Source organism: Solea solea, chromosome 1, assembly GCF_958295425.1.
Source record: "Solea solea chromosome 1, fSolSol10.1, whole genome shotgun sequence".
NCBI lineage: Eukaryota > Metazoa > Chordata > Actinopteri > Pleuronectiformes > Soleidae > Solea > Solea solea.
The window spans coordinates 4,734,743-4,757,514 of record NC_081134.1 but is presented as its reverse complement, the minus strand read 5'-3'; the positions used below and the strand labels follow the sequence as shown (position 1 = coordinate 4,757,514).

The following is a 22,772-nucleotide window of genomic DNA, read 5'->3' as shown; positions in this document are numbered from 1 at the left end:
AAATAAATAAAGTTGAATTGAATTTAACTGAATTGAACACTGTACACTTTTGCCTTTGCAGCAACAAGGGCCTTTCTGCATGGAGTTTGCATATTCTCCCTGTGTGTAGGTTTTCTCCGGCTTCTCTATCTTCCTCCCACAGTCCAAAAATATGCAATATGGGGTTTAGTTAAACTCTAAATTGACCATAGGTGTGAGAGTGAGAGTGAATGTTTGTTTGTCTTTATATTTGTCCCTGTGATGGACTGGTGACCACACCTATCGCCCTATGTCAGCTGAGATTGGCACAGTGCCCCCGCGACCCTCCTGTGGAGGATAAAGCAGTAGAAAATGAATATACGGATGGATGAATATCTGTCACACCTCCACAGGTGCCCATGGAAGACTATGCATGGCAGGGATGTCCGTTTCCCTGAGTCAGGCCTAAGCCGGACCGCATACCACATTGGTAGCTGCAGGGTCATCAGTCATGGACCACCTCTAGGTGGTGGGGCAATGAACAAGGACGGTCTCCCTGCCACCTCCCCTGCAGCCTCCCTTCTCTAGGTGTTATTAACAGCTAGAAACTTGCCTTCTCGCTTCTATTGTATTTTTAGCCATATGTATTACCATTCATAGATACGTTTTATGCCATTATGCCACCTCTATTTAACTTTAACTTCATGTGTAAACAGGCTTGGTCAAGTGTTATCGTCAGACGTGACTGAGTGAGTGACATCACAAAAGAAGCATTTACTGATGTCCAATCGGGTTTGAGCAGAATTCTAAAACTTCAGTCGTACTCCAACCTGTTTGCAGCCGTCTCACAATCTCACGATTTGTTTGTCTTGACATGAAACAAATCACTTCCTGTGTGCAGCGTGGGAGAGTCGCCAGTCGACAGAAGTTCGAACCACTAGTATTTTGTGTGGCGTGGCGCTGATCGGCTTACTCAGCAACCAGAACCCACTTGACAAAGGTTTCAATGCGATGATGAACATTTGTTAACTTTTAAAAGTGACGCAACACAGACTAAGAGGGGGATCAAGCAGCTGAATCAACACCTCTAAGAGGGTAAGACTGCATTATCTGAATGAATGTACCTAATAAATTGGCCACCGGGTGTACTGTGTACATATAGGAACCCCATCATGTGTCTGCATCTTCAGCGCCACAAATGAAAATCCACCAAAAACAAACAAAGGCAAAACACGGCAACAAATGTGGACACATCTGGACACCAAGGTGGAAATAAAGCAAAGTCCTCTAATGTGCCTCTTTATTTAAAGAAAATAAAAATGTCATTTAATCATCCTCCCAGGCCAAACAAGGTTTTTGCACCTCCAGTCAGTTCACTCTCTTTTGGGGATAGACGTGTACTGTAGCAGAAGAAAAGGCTGATGCTGTTTGTACAAGGAGAAGAGCTTGTCTTGTTGGGTGCTGCTCACACATTCATAGTGCCTGTGCCATTGGTTATGGCTCCAAAGGACCAAAGAATTACTAATATTGCACGCTCTCATTTATTCATCTCCATTCTAAACATGCTTCCCTATGTGTGTATGTATACATATTTACCGTATACATACATAGGTATGTACACCTAGGCACACACATAATTAAACATGTATAATTGTACATATATATTTATATATACCTATAAATTTACATGTACATACATTTATAAAATTTTACACACAACGCACACTCACGCGCCCTCACGCACGCACGCACACACAATGCGTCTGTGAGTCTATGTTTGTTTTTACGTACACATGCGCACAGGCACGCACATCAGTACAGATCTCAGACACACTTCATATCGAAAAAAAGAAAAGAAAAAGAAAAAAGAAATGTTGGTTCCTAGTAAAACAACACCAGGTTGCAATTTGGACACTTCTCAATGGATTCCCAATGTTTCTTTAAAGCTGTGAAATTCAAAAAACGAAAATAAAAATAAAAAGGAGGAAAAATTTAAAACCAATAAAAGAAAGAAAAAAAGGCATGGCGCTGCAACATCTGGTCTTCACTGCAGGTAAGTGGTTAATTTGCATAATGTATACAGGTTTTTAGGATTTTTTCCCTATTTTTTATTTTTTACTAAACAGCATTTCCTTTTTTTTATAAACCAGAAAAAACTAAACTCTACAGAGAAAGTCCCCTACCCGCAGTCTTCCGCTGCCGATAGAGTTTGACATCAAGCTGTACAGCGCAGTCGAAAACATACTTACATCTGAGCTCATTTACAGGTACAGCCATAATCAAGGCACAAAGATCTACAAGTAGATTTGTTTTTCTTTCAATTAAGTTGTACAAAATAATATTACATTTTACAGTCTGTACAGGATAATTCAACCTTGCACAGTGTACAAGTTAACAAAAAAGAAAAAAAAAAAGAACAATACATTTTTATCTCTCCCCACCCTCCCCCTCCCCTCCCCTCCCCCTCCCCCTCCCATCAGTATCTCTAAGATAAAAGGATGGTTTGTGTGGAAAAAGGAGGCAGGTCCGAGTCCGTGGAGGCAGCAGGGCTAAGGTGCAGAGAGCTCAGTCCCCTTTTCCTTCATTAAAATCCTTCATCGCGCCGTCGCCTTCGTCGGATTTCCTGTCATCGTGTAATCTTTCGCTCCACACGTGGCTTGGCTGCTCGGTCCACCCTGCAGCTCGGCAAGCTAACGTCGTGACAGGGTAATAAATATTGTGATGCTACATTGTGTGTATGCTTCCTCTGGAGAAAAAACAACAACAACAAAAAAAAAAAAAACAAAGAAGAGAAAAGAAAAATGATTAAGGAACCTGATGCAAAGTGCATTTATTTCTTCATCCACTCTGCACCCTCCCCTCATCATCTTCAGCGTCCAGTCGTCTTTCCGCGCGGAGAGAAGAAGGAGGTCGGAGAGGGCGACGTGAAAAGAAAAAATTAAAATTAAAAATGGGGAAAATTTAATGGTGGTGATGCCGGCTTTATCCAGCAGGTGACACACAAACATTCCCACACACGTGTGCGCGCTTGCTCACATGGCATTCCTCCTGCTCGTCATCTCACACACGCACACACACACACATTAACACACACTGCCTCTACACTGAGGTCCTGTAGGTGTGTTTTACGTAGCCACACCCACCAGTCCAGGTCCAATGACAAAGCCAAAAAACAGAAGGACACAAAGGGGGGGCGGGGGGAAGGAGGTAGCCCAAGGCTTAGTGGAATGACAAAAAAATCAAGGCATTTAAAAAGGAACGAAAAAAGAAAAAAAAAGAAGAAGAAGAAGCGGCACGCAACAACTTTGTTCCCCATCCTTCCTTTTACATCGGTGAAATGGGGATGAATCGTTCTCAGAGAGAGAGAGAGAGAGAAAAAAAGAAGTACAAAAAGCTAAGAAGTTAAGAAGAGGAAGAGTATTTGACACACTTCAGTAGTACTTCATAGTCCTCGACAGGAGGGGTGGTCAGGGTTCATTGAGGGTTTCTTAGGGGAGGAGGAGGGTGGAGGTTCAGGTGCAGGTGGGGTTTGTCAAGGATGCACAATGGTGGAGGAAAACAAGACGGCTGACGGAGACGGTCTCCCATCACAAGAGTTCGTACTGCCGCAGGTGCATTCTCTGGATGATGTCCCGGCAGTCGTTGAACACCCGCCGGATGTTCTCTGTGTCCACGGCACAGGTGAAGTGGGGGTAGCAGTAGTGTCTGCCGTCGCCGCTCGCAGTGCTGATCCGCTGAGGGGACAGAAAGAGGACAGAGATCAGAGGGACGATGAAGACTGCAGGTGATGAACCTGGTCAACGTCAAATTCATTCAATGAGCCTGTGCGCAAAATAGGGCTTTGAATCAATCAGCGAGCAAATAGCAACTGAAATAATGTTTTGATGGGGTAACTGTATCAAAATCTAAATTGTTATTCTAATACTTACGACAATTAGTTTCCATGGAGGAGAGTAATATATCTATTGTAATGAGTTTAATCTGGACGCATGTGCAGTGCGTGTCTCCTTCACAGGAAGCTACTGTTCAAAACCCTTTAATACAGAGCGCATCACAGAAGACGCACACTTTGTATAACTGTAATTACACAACGGTTTGTGCTATCGGAAAAACTCCCAACAGTTTCTGAACGCTATTACAGTAATTTCACTTTCATCTTTGTCACCAGGAAGGAGAGCGTTGGGAAAACGCCTGGACATAGTTTCCATTTTTCAGCCTGTTTTTGGACATTGAGACAAAGACTCAAACAAATGTTAGTTTAAATATGCTTTATACTGTTGTGTTCATGTAAAACTACAATGTTTTTACCTCAATAAATTGTTAATACACTATTTTAACATGTAGTAAATTGTACATAACTGCCAGATATCGAAACTTATCAGGGACATTTCCTGGCCCGTTTATGCTTATATAATGAGCAAAAAAAAAGTTGTGACATATCTGACAGATATGAACATTGAAACTGTGGTCAAGGATAATTTTCACTAACTATATTTGCTCTAAAACATACACAACTCATAGAGAAATAGCCGACAACTATCCTCATGCTGGCAGTGCGGTCGACCTGACCTGCTAACATGTGCCTCAATAAAAAGCAAGACATTCTGTGATGCATCGGCGAGAAAAGCTCTCAAAAAAGTTAGAAACTGAACCTTGAGGTGAGATTCCTTTGTGTCCATTTTAAATAAATCATGGACTGCTCATACAGCACCATAAAAAACAACAACAGTGTCGCTCAGCAGCTCTGCCCGTCGACTTGTCCTCATGAGAAGGTCAGCGCAAGCACAAGCAGTTTATCAAGTTCTACATAAAAATGCACAGGCGGTATTTATACATGGCGTAGATCCAGCAGCACGAGCAGAAAATCCTGGGTTATGAATTAACAGGACAAGGCTGTCGATGACAGAACATTCATCAGCTCCAGCTCTCAAAACAATCCACATTTATGTATAATACGTATATTTGTACACTCACAAGAAACTCATCTCGGATGAAGAACTTGGCTCTTGTCACTCGTGGGTCTTCACCAGGTTCAGGAGTTGCTGGAAATAAAAACACATTGACAGTCAACACAACAGACGTGCTCGTGTGAGGATATGGGTGTTCTGTTCGCCACGTACCTTCATTTGGTATGGTGTAGCGAGCATATTCTGGGAAGTAGTCTTCAATTTTGGATTTTCCAGCTAATACTTTCTCAGCTAGCATGTCCTGCTTGTTCAGGAATAATATGACCGATATAGTGCGTAACCATCTGCAAAGACATGTTCACAAATGCCATTATAGAAAATCTACGAGTATTCAAACATGTATGTAAACACAGTAAAGATAACGTACTGGAGCTTGTGTTCATGTGATGCCACTGTGTCACAGAGTCATACATTTATGCTGCTTGGCTTATTTGTTATGTATTTTAAGATAAACTTTTACTTAAAATGTTGTTTTAAATTCGAGTGATAGATTTAAGTGGAATATCAGAAAGTCACAATTAGGATATCATTGTTGCAGGTGCTGCATCTGAAAGAATATTAATCTTTAAAATTGCACAACACTTGAGATTTATCCAAAACAATTCAATCTGTTTGAAAAACAAAGAACGGAAAACCATGAGGATTATTCTTCTGTTATGTCCATATTGTCCAAAGACATTCATTGTGAGGATTCTTTTTCTCTCATTTACAAAGAAATATCTCTCAAACATTCAATAGGGACGAATAACTGTTTTTCCTCAACTATAAAGTCATAAAATCTGTGAAAAGAGTCATTTGTGTGTATATTATTTTTCCATGACCAGATCATCCTTCACCAACAATACTGTTGAACATTTTTCAAATGAAAATACAAAATTTGGTTTATTGGTTCAACCATTAATATGTAGATTTCCAAAGTTGTCCGTGGACTTTTATCATTAATCTACATTTTGAGTTAAAAATTAATCCAGTGGTTTTAACCTAATTAGACATCGTACAAAGTGGATGTGTGAGATGAACATTGAGAGGGAAAAAAAAGCATAACACAGACCAAAATTAGATAAAGACAAAATGACACAGCAAAGAAAGCCCACGTGGACATAAAAGTTTAGATATCACTTCAATTTCTGTCTCACCTGTTGTTCCAAATACTGCGGAAGAGGTCCAAGGCTTCCCGTAGCCTGTTGGTGTTATTGTCTTCCCTTATTACCATGTTGTAGCTGCTGCTGGCCACCACGAAGATGATAGCAGTGACGTCTAGAAGGAGAGAGGAGAGGAACAGCATCAGTGGCTGCAACATGATATTGCCGTTCATCGGTGCATTGATTAATCTTAATTACGTGTCGGTTTGGGATTAAAATTCTCCCTTTTTTGCCGGTACAATTTCGTCTACCACAGCATCTTGACTTAATCACTAGATGCAGGTGTATTTTAGAATAACACATTTAAAATCAACTTTTCACTCACATCTCATCATTTCAATCCAAATGCCAATGTTTAAAGAATTTGACAGACATAAGACCTTTACACAGTACTGTGTGAATAGAAGGAGAAGTGATGCTGTAGGTCGGAGAAAGTACTATCAGCAGAGATGCCAGAGCAAGTCTCACCGTTAAAGCACTGGATCCATTTTCTCCTCTCATCTCTCTGGCCCCCAACATCAAACATGCTGTGTAAGACACAAAATACTAGGTCAGACTCAAGATATACAACAACACACTCATCACTGCCCTCTTGTGGACACAATGTTCACATTCCAACTGGGACAGGACTGAAGACACCAGGTACACATTGTATTGTAGTTGGCAGTACTTTAATATTAATCAAAATTAATATAAAATGCACTTCACAGTAGATGTTTCTTTTCTTTTGAGGTCTGGTCTGATTTGAGAAAAACTGGATCTAGGGCTCCATTCAAACCTGATATTAACATCCGTCCTAAGCAAACTGAACGTGGCCGTATCGCTCAAAGTACAACCTTTCACATCTGGCATTAAAATGCCTCCTGGATACATAAATAATCAATTGATGAATAAATAATATTAAGAACAGCTTTCAGTTCCCTGTGTGACCATGAGGTCATCATGGCTGAACAAGGAATAGGAAAAAAAAAAGGAATCACATCCAAAGGGAAGTCAGGTTCTAGAAACATTTAGGATGATATAATATGAAACAAAGGCACATTTCAGATAGTAGAATAAGTATGTTGTGTCTGTGACTGTGGAAATGGGTCATCTCCTCTGACATCATCAAGGCAGTTACACAACATTCACTCTAACTGCAACCAATGGCCAATAGTTTTTAACTGGCTCAGACCATAGAAGATTTACGTTATGTTTCAGATACGTGTAAACTGCCAGAGTTCTGAGGTTTAGTGCAGTTGTTTATGCACAGATGTAGAATCAGCTAAACTCTTCCTATCCCTGATGTTTGTAAACTATGGGCTTTATAAATACTGAGCAAAAGACTTACTGAAAGTTCACTTTGTCTACTTGGAACCTTGTTTCGAAAATCCCTGAAGTTAACACTCGGCAGCGTAACAGGTCCTGTAAAACACACAAAAACAAAGGAGATGTCCAGTTTAGAGTTATATACAAATAGTATTAGATTTTGGGTTTTAATATGTAGCCCATGTGCTGAGGAGATGAGCAGGAGGACTGACCTGGTCTGTTGGTGTGTAGTCGCTCTGTCTTACAGAGTCAATTCTGTCCAGGAAACTGCAAAGAGAGAAGGAGAGAGAGAGACCCAGATTTAGCTCTAACGTCTATTCATTTGTTTAGTCAGAGAGAACAACAAACCTGTTCAGATTGAACTCTCTGAACTCAAGAAAACTAGGAAAAGCATGACGTCTGACTGCATGAGAGACCAAACCATAATCATCTCTTAGAAAAAAGCCACTTTCCTGATAAAAACGAGAGCATTAACGTCAACCAAATAACAAATCACATTTCACTGTGACCTCATTTATTAAATGCATCTCTTGTTTGAAAGGATTCTTTAGTTCATGCCCATGTGAGCTGCAGTGAACGCTGCAAGATGCAGCCGCCATGTCCGACTCCCTGTAGAGGCCCGTCAGGCCTGTGTTGAGGCTCATGGTTACCACAAGAGGGCAGAGCTGCTCAGTCTGAGCTATTTTTGTCTGTCTCTAGCCAGAGTGATTACATAAGGCGGTTTATTATGGAGGTTAGACAGCTTGCTGCTGCTGTCTCTTCACTACTGAGAGAGCATGTGCAGCAGCAGCAGCAGTTCAGTCTCTGCAGCACAGCAGCCAGGCTCTGGCCACCAACGCTGGGGAAACACGGCATTACTCAAGCCCCAGGATCAAGATCACACCATGAAAAGGCCCCAAAAAAGACAGTGCTACAGCCAGGACAGACGCCGGCAAAAGACCGTAAAAAGGCATTCAATGTGACTGCTGTGTACTGTTTTCTAACCTAATGAATAGAATAGATTGAATTAAAGTATAGGAAGTTAAACTTGTGACCTATTTCATTTTCAAATCAGTCGATACTTGACCAGTGTCAGATAATGTAGCGTTTACAATTTTTAATGAATCGAAAACAATTAACAATTGCAGAGATATGTCACACATCTAAAGTAAAACATTCATCTGTTGTACCTCAAAGTTACATATATATGTATATGTATACATATATATACACACACATATACATATATACATATATATACACATATATACATATATATATGTATGTTCACTGCAGTGTTTTAAATTGAATATACACAATGATGAGTAAAATAAGCAACAGATGAGAAGGGAATTCCTTGAAGAGTCTACAGCTGTAGATGCTGAGTGACAGTGGTATGTTGGATGGATACAGATGTTGACCAGGGAGCGTCTCACCATCCCATCATTTCACCCAATCTCTCTGTACCAGCAACTTGATGCAGGTTAAGATCAGTGGTCAGGGTTTGGGTTTCTGTACGGTTCGCATGGTCTCAGCCTAGGATAGCTGATCAACTCAGAGCTTTAAAAGTAGCACGCAAAAAACCACACCCATCTCGAATTAAATGACTGGAAATGAATGCACCAATATGAAACATTAGGAACAGAGACACCACTCATCACAACATTGTTTCCATCACACTGACTTAATTTCTGCCTCACATAGTCCAAGTAAGGTTATTCCTGCACTTTCTCACAGAGAGACACCCTGTGCATCGACACAACACACAGTATGAGGAGAGAAAGTATATTTCCAGGACATAATGCAACATGAGCCATCTACATTCAGTTTGAAACAAAAAGCTGCGAGCAAATATTTAAACACGTAACTCCTTTTTATTTAATTTTTTACCTGGAGGTTAAAGCGCATGAACAGATACAACCAGCAAGGATGAATTATTATTATTTTATGGCACACTATATTACAGACTTATTAACCAGATGAGATAAAAGTAATAAACAATAATCTCCACAGGCAGGTCAGGCATCTAATCTACAATGTGAAATTCCCACAATTCCTTTGTGGCCACACAGCCCAGAAAGCCACTAACTTACACCCTGGACTTTGGACAGTTGATACATTTTGGACGAGCTGCAAAATTGAACTAGTGGACCTGAACTTTAACCTCTGTACAGATACTGAATGTCAAAATGTGGCGCTTAAGAATATCATGGCTCTGTAAATAAAAATGGTTTGATGAACAGTTTAATGGATATTATAATTTCCCCCTACTTATATATATTTAAGAGACAAGCAGTAAAGCAAGCAGTAAAATTCAAAAACAAACCACAAGAAAGAAGTAAAGAGAAAGTCTTAAAAGTTTTAAACTCGGGATATTATCAAATTTAGAGCTGGAACGGAATTGATTAAAGCAGCCATCTTTTGCAGGAAAACTAAAAAACATTGACAGAAATATATAAACAATGCCATATATTCACCAATTTCCAACTTTTAAATGACATTATTTGCAGGAGAAGAGGAATATTTCTGAATATTTGGACATTGAGTGATACATAAATAAATAAAACTAGGCAACTGTAGATGTCAATTTGTAGTTTTAATTAGCATTTACTGGCATTTCAGGCTTCAATTATTCATCAAAAAAAGAATAATCATACAGCCTTTACCTCATTAGCTTACTTGTGGGCTTAATTACAACACCCATGTTGGAAGCAGCCACTGCTCTATCCGTCTAAAAGGCAGATTAGTATGCGTGTGACTACAGAGTTGTAAAACATAGACTGAGACATGGAGTGAAGATGACACAAAGAAGAAAAGAAACATGCCCGAACTACTTGATTGGGGCTGCAGCTAACATTTTCCTCATTTCCATAATTGATTAGTTTACTAATTATATTCTCGATCAGTCACTTCATCCATAACATGCCCACCACAAATGACTTAAAAAGTAGCTCATCAACAAAGACAAAGGGAAACAAATTCACACAACTGAGAAATTAACCTTGGTTTATCAATTAACTAAGTAGTTAATGATGTTTCATTTCTGTGCTTGATAAAAAAAAAGAAGTTTGAATTTGAATGTAAATGTCTCCGACATCATCACTGAGCAGAGACAAAATGCAAATCCACTCGATGTGGTGACTTGTCTAGAAAAGTCAAGAAAAACATTTAGAAAACTCAATCAATGACATCTACTTTATAAATCCGTGTGTGTCTGAGACAAACGCAACCAGCAAATCAGACTGCATTTGAAAAGATGTTGATGTAACACATGTACTGCTCCGACAAAAACACAAGCAAAGCCTCAAAAACCTCCAGATTTTGACCCATCACTGCAACAATGTGGGGGTATTTTTAGTAAGCCTTCCTTGCAGAAACCTAGCTATGTTGTAGTTACTGAGCTCTTTGTGACTGCCATGTGACAGAAGTACTATTGGTGGAGCACTGGAGAGCCATGTATAGCCATTAAACCCAGCCTGAGGGGGGAACAAACAGAACAAAGAAAAACAATGTAAAAGATAACATTGATTATTGAGTGGCCTTCCAGATAATGTCTGAGTGGAAGGTTTAGGTGCAGTTATCACTGCTCCTCTTGTTTGAGTGCTACATGAATGTGAGCTGCACTTTAGGTCCACAGAAACCTTTGGTTTATATTAGTTCCTTCACTTTCCTCCCAGAACTATGTCTAGCTCACTGTGTGATGTGGTCATTCTGAGCAAATTAGTGCATTGAGGAAAATAGGAGGCCAAAGATCTTTCACTTAGTTCCAAAAAGACAATTGTTTGTTTTTTTAAGTCAGGTGCAGACATTAAGAGTTCTCTATTGCTTTTACTTCTATTATTGTAATTTTTCTTATTTTTCTCACAATAATCACATTTCTGGTGGCTTGAACATGCATAAACATAAATAACAAATCACAAAATGTGCGTCCTTTTTTTTGGCTATAAGGCTATATTTAACATGAAAAGAGATGGATACCCGTCTTCTTCTGTTTTGATCTGGACATGGATTGCCATGGTAAGGTATGGATCAAAAGGTGCGAGTACTCAGCATTTCCATCTGACTTTTTTGCCAGAAATGCACATTTCCTGATTTACACAATAAACTATTATTGGTGATTTTTCTCTGGCACCACCCAGTGGGCAGAGGAACCAACAGCAGCTTCTATTGAGCGGCATCCATAATTCTACAACATTCAGAGCTGTGTCTTCTGGTAGTCAGTCGCAGCGTTGGTCACGGTAGTGGCACACCCTGACACACACACAGAGGAGTGTGAGGGTCCAGTCAATGACTGCAGTTTTCATTTGTTATTTTGCATTTTCCCCATTTTAAAACCTGTTTGCAAACATCAAATAACATTAATCCAGGAGTAATTCTTCATTTATCATTTTATCCACAGTAAGAAGGCCATATCAAGAGGCTTTCTTACTATTCCACTATTATCTTGTCTATAACAGTCCCTCTGTCTTTGTCAGCAGGGCTGGGTTCTCTCTGTATTTAGCCAAAACACACTGTACTCGTCCTGCGGGCCTGACTGTGTTGCTATGTATAGGCTTTGTTGTGGATAGTATCACTTGACTTGGCCTGGTCTTTCTGTGTTGTTGGCCTCATCTTTCCATAAAACACAGACACAAGCATGAAAACAGGTTGAGGGACAGTTGTTGATGGAGGAGGAGGAAGAGGAGGAGGAGTGGCTCAGGCACCACATTTTCCAGGGAGAGGGATGTTGGTGTTAGTGGTGATGGTATGGTACGACAGGAACATGGGTTACCTAGCTCCATGACAAATCTGTGAGGATTTGACAACACACAAACAAGCAAATACAAATAAAGCTACACATATGGAAAAACTAGTTAATAAGTGAATGAAACAGCATAAATTTTCTTTTAAACTCTTAAATTAATGCCACAGTAAACTGCTACCATCAGGGTCGCATATGTCCAAAAACAAAACACAGTGCAAAGTTGAAACGACACGAGTACTGCTTTTCAAAAATGTCCGCTGCAACCGTCAGTCAACCTTCACACCAACCAACAGCACCCAGCCTCATGTGCTCATTTGATAATTGGGTTGACTTTTTACAAATAGCGGAGCATCTTTAATTAGCAGAGCAGAGGATCAAATCAATAGTTTCCATATTTTGAGCCGCTCAGGCCAACACAATGGACTTTCACTTTAGTCTATGACTGGTGACAAGCACTTTAACACTGACAGCTGAACATGGCAGCAACACTGTCACAATAGGAAAGCTTTATTTAAATTGTTCAATTTATATGCCTATTTGATTTTCTGTGTCCTGTTTTATTGAAGTGCAGTTGTGTTTTATAGCTGAGTGACAATATTCAACCTTGGTGTTAAAATGAAGGGGCACTAACAAACTAACTCAAATGTTGTTTAACAAAAGAGTAGTTGGTTTCATTTTCTGTATCACAAAATCCTGATATAGGATAATGTCATCCAATATCCAATATCTTGGCATGAAAACCTTTTCCTTTATGTTTCATCCATCTTTTCTTGCATCACACCCATGATCTGAACAAACCAGCTGCACAACAAAGCTCGTAATGCAGAATTTCCGAGGTACTGAGCTGGTACAGCAAACACAGTCACATGCAGTGGGACAAGTAAAGGAGGAGTTGTGCAAGATCCTGGTCACCTGGTGGAAAGATCTGAGCCCTGGGTCTGTCTCATCCATCTAAACAGGAACACTACACAGTTTAGAAGATGGATCTGAAACTAGAAAAATCCATCAGCAGCTCAGTGGGTGCTTCCTAAATATAGGAGCAAGAATGGAGACACTCGTGAAAGTCAAACCAAATCTTATGTAAACAAACGTGCCTGCTTTATCTCAAGGCCGCCAATTCACCTTCCAGGGCTGCATCAAGTCGAGGTTTTGAAAGGTGTTGTATAAAAATGTAAAATATATTGTAATGTTCTTTTGTCTCTGTTCAGTGTCTTCTGTATGTGGACCATTACATTGCCCTGGCTTAAAATAGACTCAGCCCCCAAAATCAGTGTTTGAACTACAGTGGAGTCTAAACCATGACTCATGTGAGGCTCTCAAATACAGTTCTCACAGTAGCATTGACTGATGGGTTTCTCTAAATAATACTGAAGTCCGACATCGATATACTATCTGTCAGCTACTGAGTTTGTCTGTGCCAAAAATAGAAAACCAAGAAAAAATTGTCGAATCAACCATATGGAGCAGGTTTCAATTCTCTCACCTGCAAACTACTGTCTCGTGTCATGTTAGTTGTTCCGCTAGGAAATCAACCGGTGACCTAGTGACGATGAGCTTTTCCTCTTTCCCCTGAATCAAAACTCAATAACCAATGACATATCAGACAGGGAAGTCCACAGTATCAGTGCAGATTGCATAAGCTTGATCCATCAAGTGCAGGCTGAAATGGCTGGTGATTAGGAATCACCAATATCTACACAAGAGGAAAGAAACTTTCCAGTATTTATTTTTAACATCTTATTTTAAGATTTGATTTAAGATATGAAATTCAGTCAGAACTTGATCTGTGCAGGCCTGTGATGTTTGTGTAGTTCACAAACAAGCCTCCGGGTGGCATCCATTCGCTCCTGCTGCACACAGCCTGTCTTCCACACTGACCCTGCCTGCTTTTACCAGCTGGGTTCCCATGGCAACCCCAGTCAGTTCATACCTCTCTCTCTCTCTCTCTCTCTCTCTCTCTCTCTCTCTCTCTCTCTCTCTCTCTCTCTCTCTCTCTCTCTCTCTCTCTCTCTCTCTCTCTCCCTCCCTCCCTCCCTCCCTCCCTCCCTCCCTCCCTCTCTCTCTCTCTCTCCATCTCCCCCTCTCCCTCTCTCTCTCTGAGCACTCAACCAAACACAAGTCTCATTTCTGCAAAGAGAGGACTGTAATATTGTGCATTGCGGAGCATGTACAGTGGCACAAAGTTACTGCATTCTGTCACAACCTGACAGACACAGTGTCAGTTGATAAATTAGACACGCAGGGTTATGTGAGTTGAGAGCCGAACCGTGGGGATAATTGATAAGGATGTTACAAGTCACAAAGCAGTCAATAAGAGTCCCATGAGATGGAGCATGGCTACGGTAAGGCATATTGGAAAATGACACTTCATGACCAAGTGGTAACTGTGTCGATGTTGTGACAACCACAATTTAAAAAAAAAAACAAAAAAAAAACAGTAGCAACCAGATAAACTGGAACACAGCTAGTCTGTACAAATTACCAAGTTATTTCACTATGTTGTTCCTGTGACACCAGCAGATCAGAGGCAATGGATTGAAGTGAATTGATGTGTTGGTGATTAGTGGAATATCTGCCCAGATTATTGAGTGTATGTACCGTGTCATTACTTTGCTTATGACGAGGTGAGAACAGGGTCAGAATCCTGCAGATTATTCCAGTGGATTGTTGTCTCAGTTTGATGTTCTGTAAAATTAGTTATCAGACTCTCCTGATTTTACTCCCCCTAATACTGTTAAAATAAGTGGACTAGAGCTTAAACAATTGGTTGACTGATTGATTTGTACATTTGTTTTTCAAGCTACAATGCTACATTGTGTTTTCCAACCAAAATATTAACTAACCAATTATTGCTTCTGACAGAACCAGCCTATGTTCAGGCCTCTTTAAAGATTTTATATACACAATATTCACCACCACTAGATGTTATATGAGAGCATCAACATCTCCTCTCTTTAGCACTAGACAACCCAAAATATACAAAAAGAGACAAGTGAATAAAGCTACCTTGTGCATTGAAAACAAACAAATAAAAAAATGCAATGTAGCCACACTCATTAACCCACAGTAGCATAGCCATGATATGCTCCACGGCAATGCTCAGTAAAGCAACATTTGTTCTGTTACACTTCATTGTGGACATAATCACCAATGGTGTGGATGATAATGGACACACAGATGACTAGGTACCAAAACAAAAATTGAAGAAGGCTGGATGACAACATACGTTGATACAATAGATGTTGGAAAAGTGAATCCAGGGAAGTAAGACAGAAGTAGCCACTGGTAGTGAGTGGTGACTTGCTGGTTGTAAAAGGAAAATTAGCCTACTTATCACTTGATTTGTATGTCAGTAAACATTTTCCTGAGGAGTTGATGGTCTAAATGCTAATTCTAGCTCTTCTTCAATAGAACACGATGTCAATTTTGTAAATTAGGTTACAATTTAAAGGAAAATAGACAATAAAGCACAGCACACGAGTGGAGAACGTGTGCTTGACAGCTTGTACTGTCTAAAAGGTGCCCTATTGGTTTTTCTGTGTGATCAATGTGCCAAAATTCCATCTGAAGTTAAAATATCTGCTGTTAGTACATTCGAAAGCTAGCATTTCCTGTAGGGTAAAATGCTTTTCTGTTGTTGCCGAAGGACTGTGTATAGTAAACCTGCCCTGTTGGGTATTTGTATTCTTCCAATTACAATCATACTTAGTATGCAATTTTTGTAAACGAATATGTGCCTCGATCTCATAGTAAAGTATTCAGAGGATTACTTAAAAAATGGCTTTAGATTTAAGCCACTTTTACTATGGACATCTGACATTGTAACAGAACACATAATTATAATCATTAAAATGTCTCCTGGCAAAGACAGGCAGCAGCATATCTAACAGGATTAGAGAACAAAAACAACTTACAGTAAAACTTAAAGAGACTAAAGGTAACATTAAAGTTGAAATTTGTTTTAATACAGAATAAAAAAATATCATAACATTTTCAGCATTCAGTGATTAAACACATCATTGTGATTTGGTTAAACATCTACAGCCTGATTCATGTGACTCCAAGTTATTTAGAGTTAATTTAAAAACATTCTGTGAGACCAGCCATAGGCCATAATATTCTTCTTATTATAATACCACTTTTAAGAATAACATTAGAAGGAACATTTAGCGATGGGGTGGTTTGACTTAAAGAACTACATATTTTTACTTTATTTTATAATAATAATAATAATAATAATAATAATAATACATTAATAATAATGTATAAAACCATAACACAGGTTATGGGTTTTACATTTAGATATTAAGAAACAAATATGAGCACTGATTAATTAAGCACCGTGTCGGGGAGTAGTCACATTTTTGTGAATGATGTCACTGCACTACACAAATATACCATGTGTTATGCTCGGGTGGATGTATATAGACAGCTCACTTAACAGTCCCTCTGTCCCTATATCTATAAAACTGAAATAGACACGGGTAGATATAACTTGGATTACTTGGATGATGAAGCAATATGAGACTAGATCATTTTCTCTTGTTTGACTCATTTATCAACTTATTTTGGTTAGTATGTTTATTTTTATAGCACTTTCATAATCAAAGTGATTTACAGAGCCACATGAAATGCAAAAATCTAAAATTACTCTACACAAAATGGTTTTATAATATATACATTTTTTATGTGCAATATATTACGTTGCATTTAGTCCTGGTACATATCTTTAGAATGTTCATCAAAACAAATGTGTGTAGCTTTTTTTTAAGATTAAGATTCAAGACTTTAAAGGTTTAGCTCAAGTTCCAAGTGTTTATGCTCAAGCAGACACAGGAAGATACATTACTAAATAAATCTAATTACCAATATGCACAAAGGAACACGTAAACATTACGCCTTTATTTATCCTGTAGCAGCTGTAACAACACAAAGTAAGGATGGGAATTAAATTTCTAAATAAATATTGATTTTGGGTACAGTACAGTATCACACTGAAAAACCACAAAGGCATACAAAGAGGAACCAGATACGCCCCTGACATAGAATATTATCTTGTCAGTCTTGTCAGGACACTTTAGGTTAGATATGGACCAGTATTTAACCAGTAGTTATCAGTATTGAGATGCTTCAGAATTCCAGGTTAAGAATGCCTACGACAATAAATCAGCCAACCAAAACTGTTGTGCTGGAGCCGGATGTTTACTTATGTTAGCCTCCAAGCTAACTCCTTCAACCTAGTCTGATGAAACAGGCAACGGCTCAATCAGTCTTGGGAAACAATCTGCTGTGACAGAAAAAATATAAAAGACTTCTAAAAATATCATTGTGTCCCTCTCTGACCACATTCCACACAAGGTGAAAGTTGAGGCTTGTTTGACTAGTGGCTGAGGTGGAGGGAAACCTTTTGCCTGGGTGTGGCTGGACTATGCTAACCATTAGCCTTGCTGCTAGCCAGGCCTACAGGCTACACAACCTGAGCTACAGCACACAACGACCGCAAACTGAGCAGGCGCGGCGTGGTTTGATATCAACTGTGATACAAACATGCTAGTGAGAATGCTAAACACACATAGTCATGAGCTTTTCTGGAGGGTTTTTTTTATGACTTTAAGTCTCGTCTCATGCTCAATGTCAGAAGAGAGTGAGGAGCTGGGAACCTCTGTCATGATTAGACGGCAAAATGTCTCCTTACTTGTCAGACCCTGCTTTGATCAATTCAGCTTCCCCTCTCTGTCTTTAACACTGGAAGTAATAGTTGAGCTGTATGTATGTATGTATGCGTGCATGTGGGTCGGTGTCTGTTAGTAGGGAGACAGTGAACGGGGGAAAGCATATGGGGACATTAATACACTTGTGATGATTTGTTTATGTCAGGGCATTAAGAGGAGAGGAGGTATGGTTAGGCAGTGAGTGGTCACGCGTACATGCGTGTGCAAACTCTCTCTCACACACACACACACACACACACACAAAACCAACACAGAGGCGTTTTGTGTCTCACCTTCTGCTACTGACCTTCCCTTTGTTTACAGCGCATTGCCGGGATACTCCCTTTGATTCGGCTGCGCACACGTGACCCTCCCTCGCCAGTTTCTGCTCTGCAGTACTGCAGCTAAAAATAGCCTCAGCTTGCCCTGGCTCCACAGCTAGTTTACATAAGCTCTAAGGGGGGTGGGGGGTGGGGGTGAGGTGGAAGGGGAGGGGGCGAAAAGGGAGTGACAGAGGGGGAAGCTTCAGTGAAGAGAGAGAGAGAGAGAGAGGAGGGGGTCTGTGGACGACCATTCCACAATCTCTGCGCAAGGAACCTGCAGTGCCACTGCTGTCCTCCAACAGTCTGTGCCTTTACACTCCTGATTGTGTGTGTGTGTGTGTGTGTGTCAGAGAGAAAGGCGTGTGTGTATTCAGCACACACCAACAGACTCGCAGATATCCGCCATTCACCAGCCTCACTCCATGTCTCCGTCTGTCCTTTAAAATGGACGCACATTTTAACCCAAAAATAAAAATCTATTTATAGCCACAATTCTCCTTCTTTAAGTGGGACATAGATTTCCATTTTTCTCTGCAACACTTCATATGTAAGATAAGTGAAGCTGAACGCTAACAGTAAACACAAACCAAACATGGCACAATATTGCTAATTTGATACATTGTGCAAAAGGCTTTTTTATTTTCTTATTCATTGAATGCAGATTCTCACTTTAAATGATCTACTTAAACTGCGTATCTTGTTCTTTAGGAGTGAAGCCTTTCCAGTGTGATCTAACTTAATGTCTCCAGAAACAAAATAAAAACACACAGGCTGTGAAGCTAATCTTGTGACATGTAGCATGTTACACTGTGCAGCTTTAGGCTCTCACTCTCTGTCTCTCACGGTTTCCAAAGCAAATTCAAACACTTAAAAAGGAAATAAAGCCATTAACCACTGCAATAAATCCAAGGCCCTACTGCTAAACTGGAATATGTTTAGTGTTTGACAGCCCATCTAAAAAGGGCACACACACTCAGTTTTACAGTTGTGAGGACACTCGGACATAATCCTTTTCATAGCCCTTTACCCTAACTTTTGCCATTAGGGATGTTAATGATTAACTGTTGGCCAGTTAATTGACGTTAAGAATTTAATGGAGTAAGAAATAATTACTCAATGAACAAGCATGTATGTTTCTTTACGTCTGCGTGTTATTTCTCTGGACTGCACATGCGGTGTAATTAAGATTTACATTGGCAGGCGGCACACATTAACCTAAGCACTAGCATAATTAATATGAGAAAGGGTCAAAGAGCATTAAAACAAAAAGTGAGGCAAGATTAAGCTGCCTCTAAGCCACAGATTTGACAGTGCATAACGTCGCAACTCGGGCGGAGGACAGAGCGGCCATGATGCTAGTGCTTGTGGACCACAACTTAATGTACATGTAACAAAAAAGTTGTGTGTTTCTATTATTTATTAATAACAATTATTGTTTACCAACTATCGATAAGAAAATGCATTAACTGCATGAAATCCAGGAGGCAGTGGTTTCTGTATATAGTGTCAAACTGAGCTTCCAGCAGATCAGATTCTACAGTTATGCTCAAAACCACTCCTTCCTCTTCCTCAGAAATCTCTCTATCTCACTCACACTCACCGCACACACACACACACACACACACACACACAAACACACTATAGTGCCCCCTTTGATTATTTCTCAGTCAGCTGACAGCAGGGTCATCTGATTTTAACAAGTGACACAAAGGTTTTTGTTAATCAGGCTTTTTATGATTATTTTTATGAATAAAGTATTTCTTTTTTGTGATCATTTCAGATGATGATTTTAATTCAGCCATAGTAAACATAGGCACCATCATTTATTCTCACAAAAAGATCATATCATCTCATCATCAGAAAAAAACATTTTAATAGTTTGACTGTAAATGGTATAAATATATAAGGATATGAAAATACCAAAACACACTATACATATTCATAACCCATGTTTTGATGGTAACAATTGTATTATAGTGCAGAATTTTTTTAACTTTGCAGAAAACACAAGTTGGGCTGTCTGTTTTTGTCTTTAAGCCAAAGTTAATTATTCAAAGTGACAATACAGATTTTAGTTTTTGTTTTTTTCATTGCCTCCACTCAATACCTGTTCATCACAGTTTTTTTTCCAGGTACAATTAACATTAAAGTTGTCAGTAAACTACAGTGTAGTACATATAGTTTAACATACTTCAGCATCAGACTTTTTAAATGCACACATTCAATGGTTACTTCAGCCCTTAAGTGGTTAAAACAATACAGTCCATAAAGGTTTAATACAATTTCAAATGGTGCTCTGTTGCTGCAGTGAGACAAACATCTACTGTAAGTGGAAAAGCCCATTTCTCATGCATAAAAAACAATGTGACAACCAATGTGTAAGAAGTTATCACATTGAAATATAAGTGCACAGATGAGTTCAAACACGTTCAGAAAACACCCACAGCTCAACTGTATCCCCTGGTGCTGCTTGCACATAAAGTCAGCTAAAAGACGGAGAAATCAAGCAACTTATTGGTGACAGAAAGAAGCAGTGGTGACATGCAGCCAGTGTATAAATATCGCTCTCTCGGGCTCTTCCATGAACAGAAGAGGCTCCTTATTGAGGAGAGCCACTGTTTGTGAAGTGTAGCCCCTCTGTTTCTGTAGGCCGTTCAGGGGCCTGGGCTGGCTGACAATGCCGGTCATTCTTAGAACTTTACTGCCACAGATGACTGTGTCAGTGGCCCCCAGGCTGATGACAGAGTCCCGTGACCAGCACTACATCCCTGCCCCAACCTCAGCCCCAGTCTAGGCCAAGAACCAGACCCAGCCTCAGACATGCGTCTATGTGCGATTTTCAGGACTGTTGTAGACTCGTCCTGTCCCGGCTGTACCTCGCCATCCTGGGCCAGCTTCACAAACCTACACCCTCATCTAAAACAGCCCTTACAACTTCAAACATTCAGTGATGCTTTGTTTCATTAAATATAACTGCATTAATCTTTAAAACCCATGGAACAGTAGACGAGGAGTGTTTTGGAGACATTAGCTCTATTTATTTAATCAGGAAAGGCACAATATAACTGTCTTTACAAAGATAATAGAGATACATTCCTTCCCCTGACAGGAGCGATGAGACAGGCTCCTCAAAGTGCTTCCATCCTATATTTTAAGACAAATGGTTAATACTTTTAATTATCTGTGTTTTCATTTGTTTTTGGTTAATCATTGACTTTTAGATACTTTTAAAAGGAAGACTTTTAAAGTCTAAAAATACAGGCTTTGAACTCTGGTTCCAATGTGATTATTTTTCTTCTGTATCATAATGCATGTATCTTTTATGCTGCGCTTCCTTCATGGTTCAGTTTGGTGTGGTACGGTAAAGCCCAGGGTTAGGGTATTGCGCTTCGATTGAGGACAGGTGGGGTGTGGGCTGTGCCCGATTGCTGCGTAGCATAATGTCATACCGGTATTGAAGGTGATCGCCCAAAAGCTCTAGGAAAAGTGCGTTCAAATACCAAACGTCATATTGTCTGCTGTCAGCAGGGGGCTCTGTTTTGGAAATTGAATATTTTCATATAGACGTCTTCGGGGCCGAACTATTATCAATCCTAGCAAGTTTGGTTCAGATCGGACCAGGATTCGGGAAGTTGTGACAGTTTGTTTTTTGTCGCAAAAATCCGACTTTGCATAGTTGCCATGGCAACGCCGCTAAACGATGTGCCATCATATTCAGCACGCACCATCTACCAAAAACAACCAGCGGTTACCCCCTCCTCCAAGTGCAGTCGCCCGGAGGACTCCCCTGGAGCAGCCTCATCCTCCGACAGCGAATTTAAAGTGGTAACCCCCTGGCTCTATTAAACACGCAGAAAACCGATATATCGCCCCCAATAAATCAATACGATCGTTCCCTCATCTAATCTGTCACTAACTTCACAATCACTGCGGTAAGAATGTATTGTTGGATTTTGTTTGGTTGGTTATTTTTGTCAACTCTGTGTGTTTTTCATGTTTATGTTTTTATGTTTTTCTATGTTCATAAAAACATAGAAAAACATACATGTTGTCATTATCTACAACATGTATCCTGTAATTAATGACCACATCAAAACGAGGTCCCTGTATATAACGGCACAAACGCATGCACTCTCTCTCTCTCTCGCTCGCTCGCTCGCACGCACGCACGCACGCACGCACGCACGCACGCACGCACGCACGCACGCACGCACGCACGCACGCACGCACGCACGCACGCACGCACGCACACACACACACACACACACACACACACACACACACACACACACACACACACACACACACACACACACACACACACACACACACACACACACACACACACACACACACACACACACACACACACACACACACACTGAACGCGTAAACTCACGCACATACGTACATCCACATACAGGGTGTAGTATTGCAGGTTATCAGATAGACGCACGCACACACAGACACGCCACAAGCGCGTAGACACATACACACACATCGATATACAGGCTGTAGTCTCGCACATAGGCTGTCAGACAGGCACACACACACATGCATACACGCACACACATACCCTATCCTAGACATCAGCTCACATAGGCTGTCAGACAGGCACACACACACCCTATCCTAGGCAT

General features: G+C 40.2%; 1 protein-coding gene across 3 annotated transcripts in view; it reads right to left on the bottom strand.

Annotated features, from left to right (window-relative positions):
- Nucleotides 1–2,434: 2,434 nt before the first annotated feature.
- LOC131468048 (guanine nucleotide-binding protein G(olf) subunit alpha) overlaps nt 2,435–22,772 on the bottom strand; it is a 59,111-nt gene continuing 38,773 nt past the window's right edge. For 2 of the 3 annotated variants that reach the window (XM_058641896.1, XM_058641905.1), the window contains exons 6-12: nt 7,588–7,642; nt 7,398–7,471; nt 6,536–6,594; nt 6,062–6,182; nt 5,079–5,209; nt 4,933–5,000; nt 2,435–3,692 (exon numbers count right to left, since the gene is read on the bottom strand). In XM_058641896.1, coding sequence (XP_058497879.1) covers nt 3,546–3,692; nt 4,933–5,000; nt 5,079–5,209; nt 6,062–6,182; nt 6,536–6,594; nt 7,398–7,471; nt 7,588–7,642 — 655 coding nt within the window. In that variant the 3' untranslated portion in view covers nt 2,435–3,545. Of the gene's footprint in view, nt 3,693–4,932; nt 5,001–5,078; nt 5,210–6,061; nt 6,183–6,535; nt 6,595–7,397; nt 7,472–7,587; nt 7,643–18,102; nt 18,140–22,772 lie in introns of those variants that run through there. The other variant, XM_058641913.1, reaches the window with a different exon arrangement.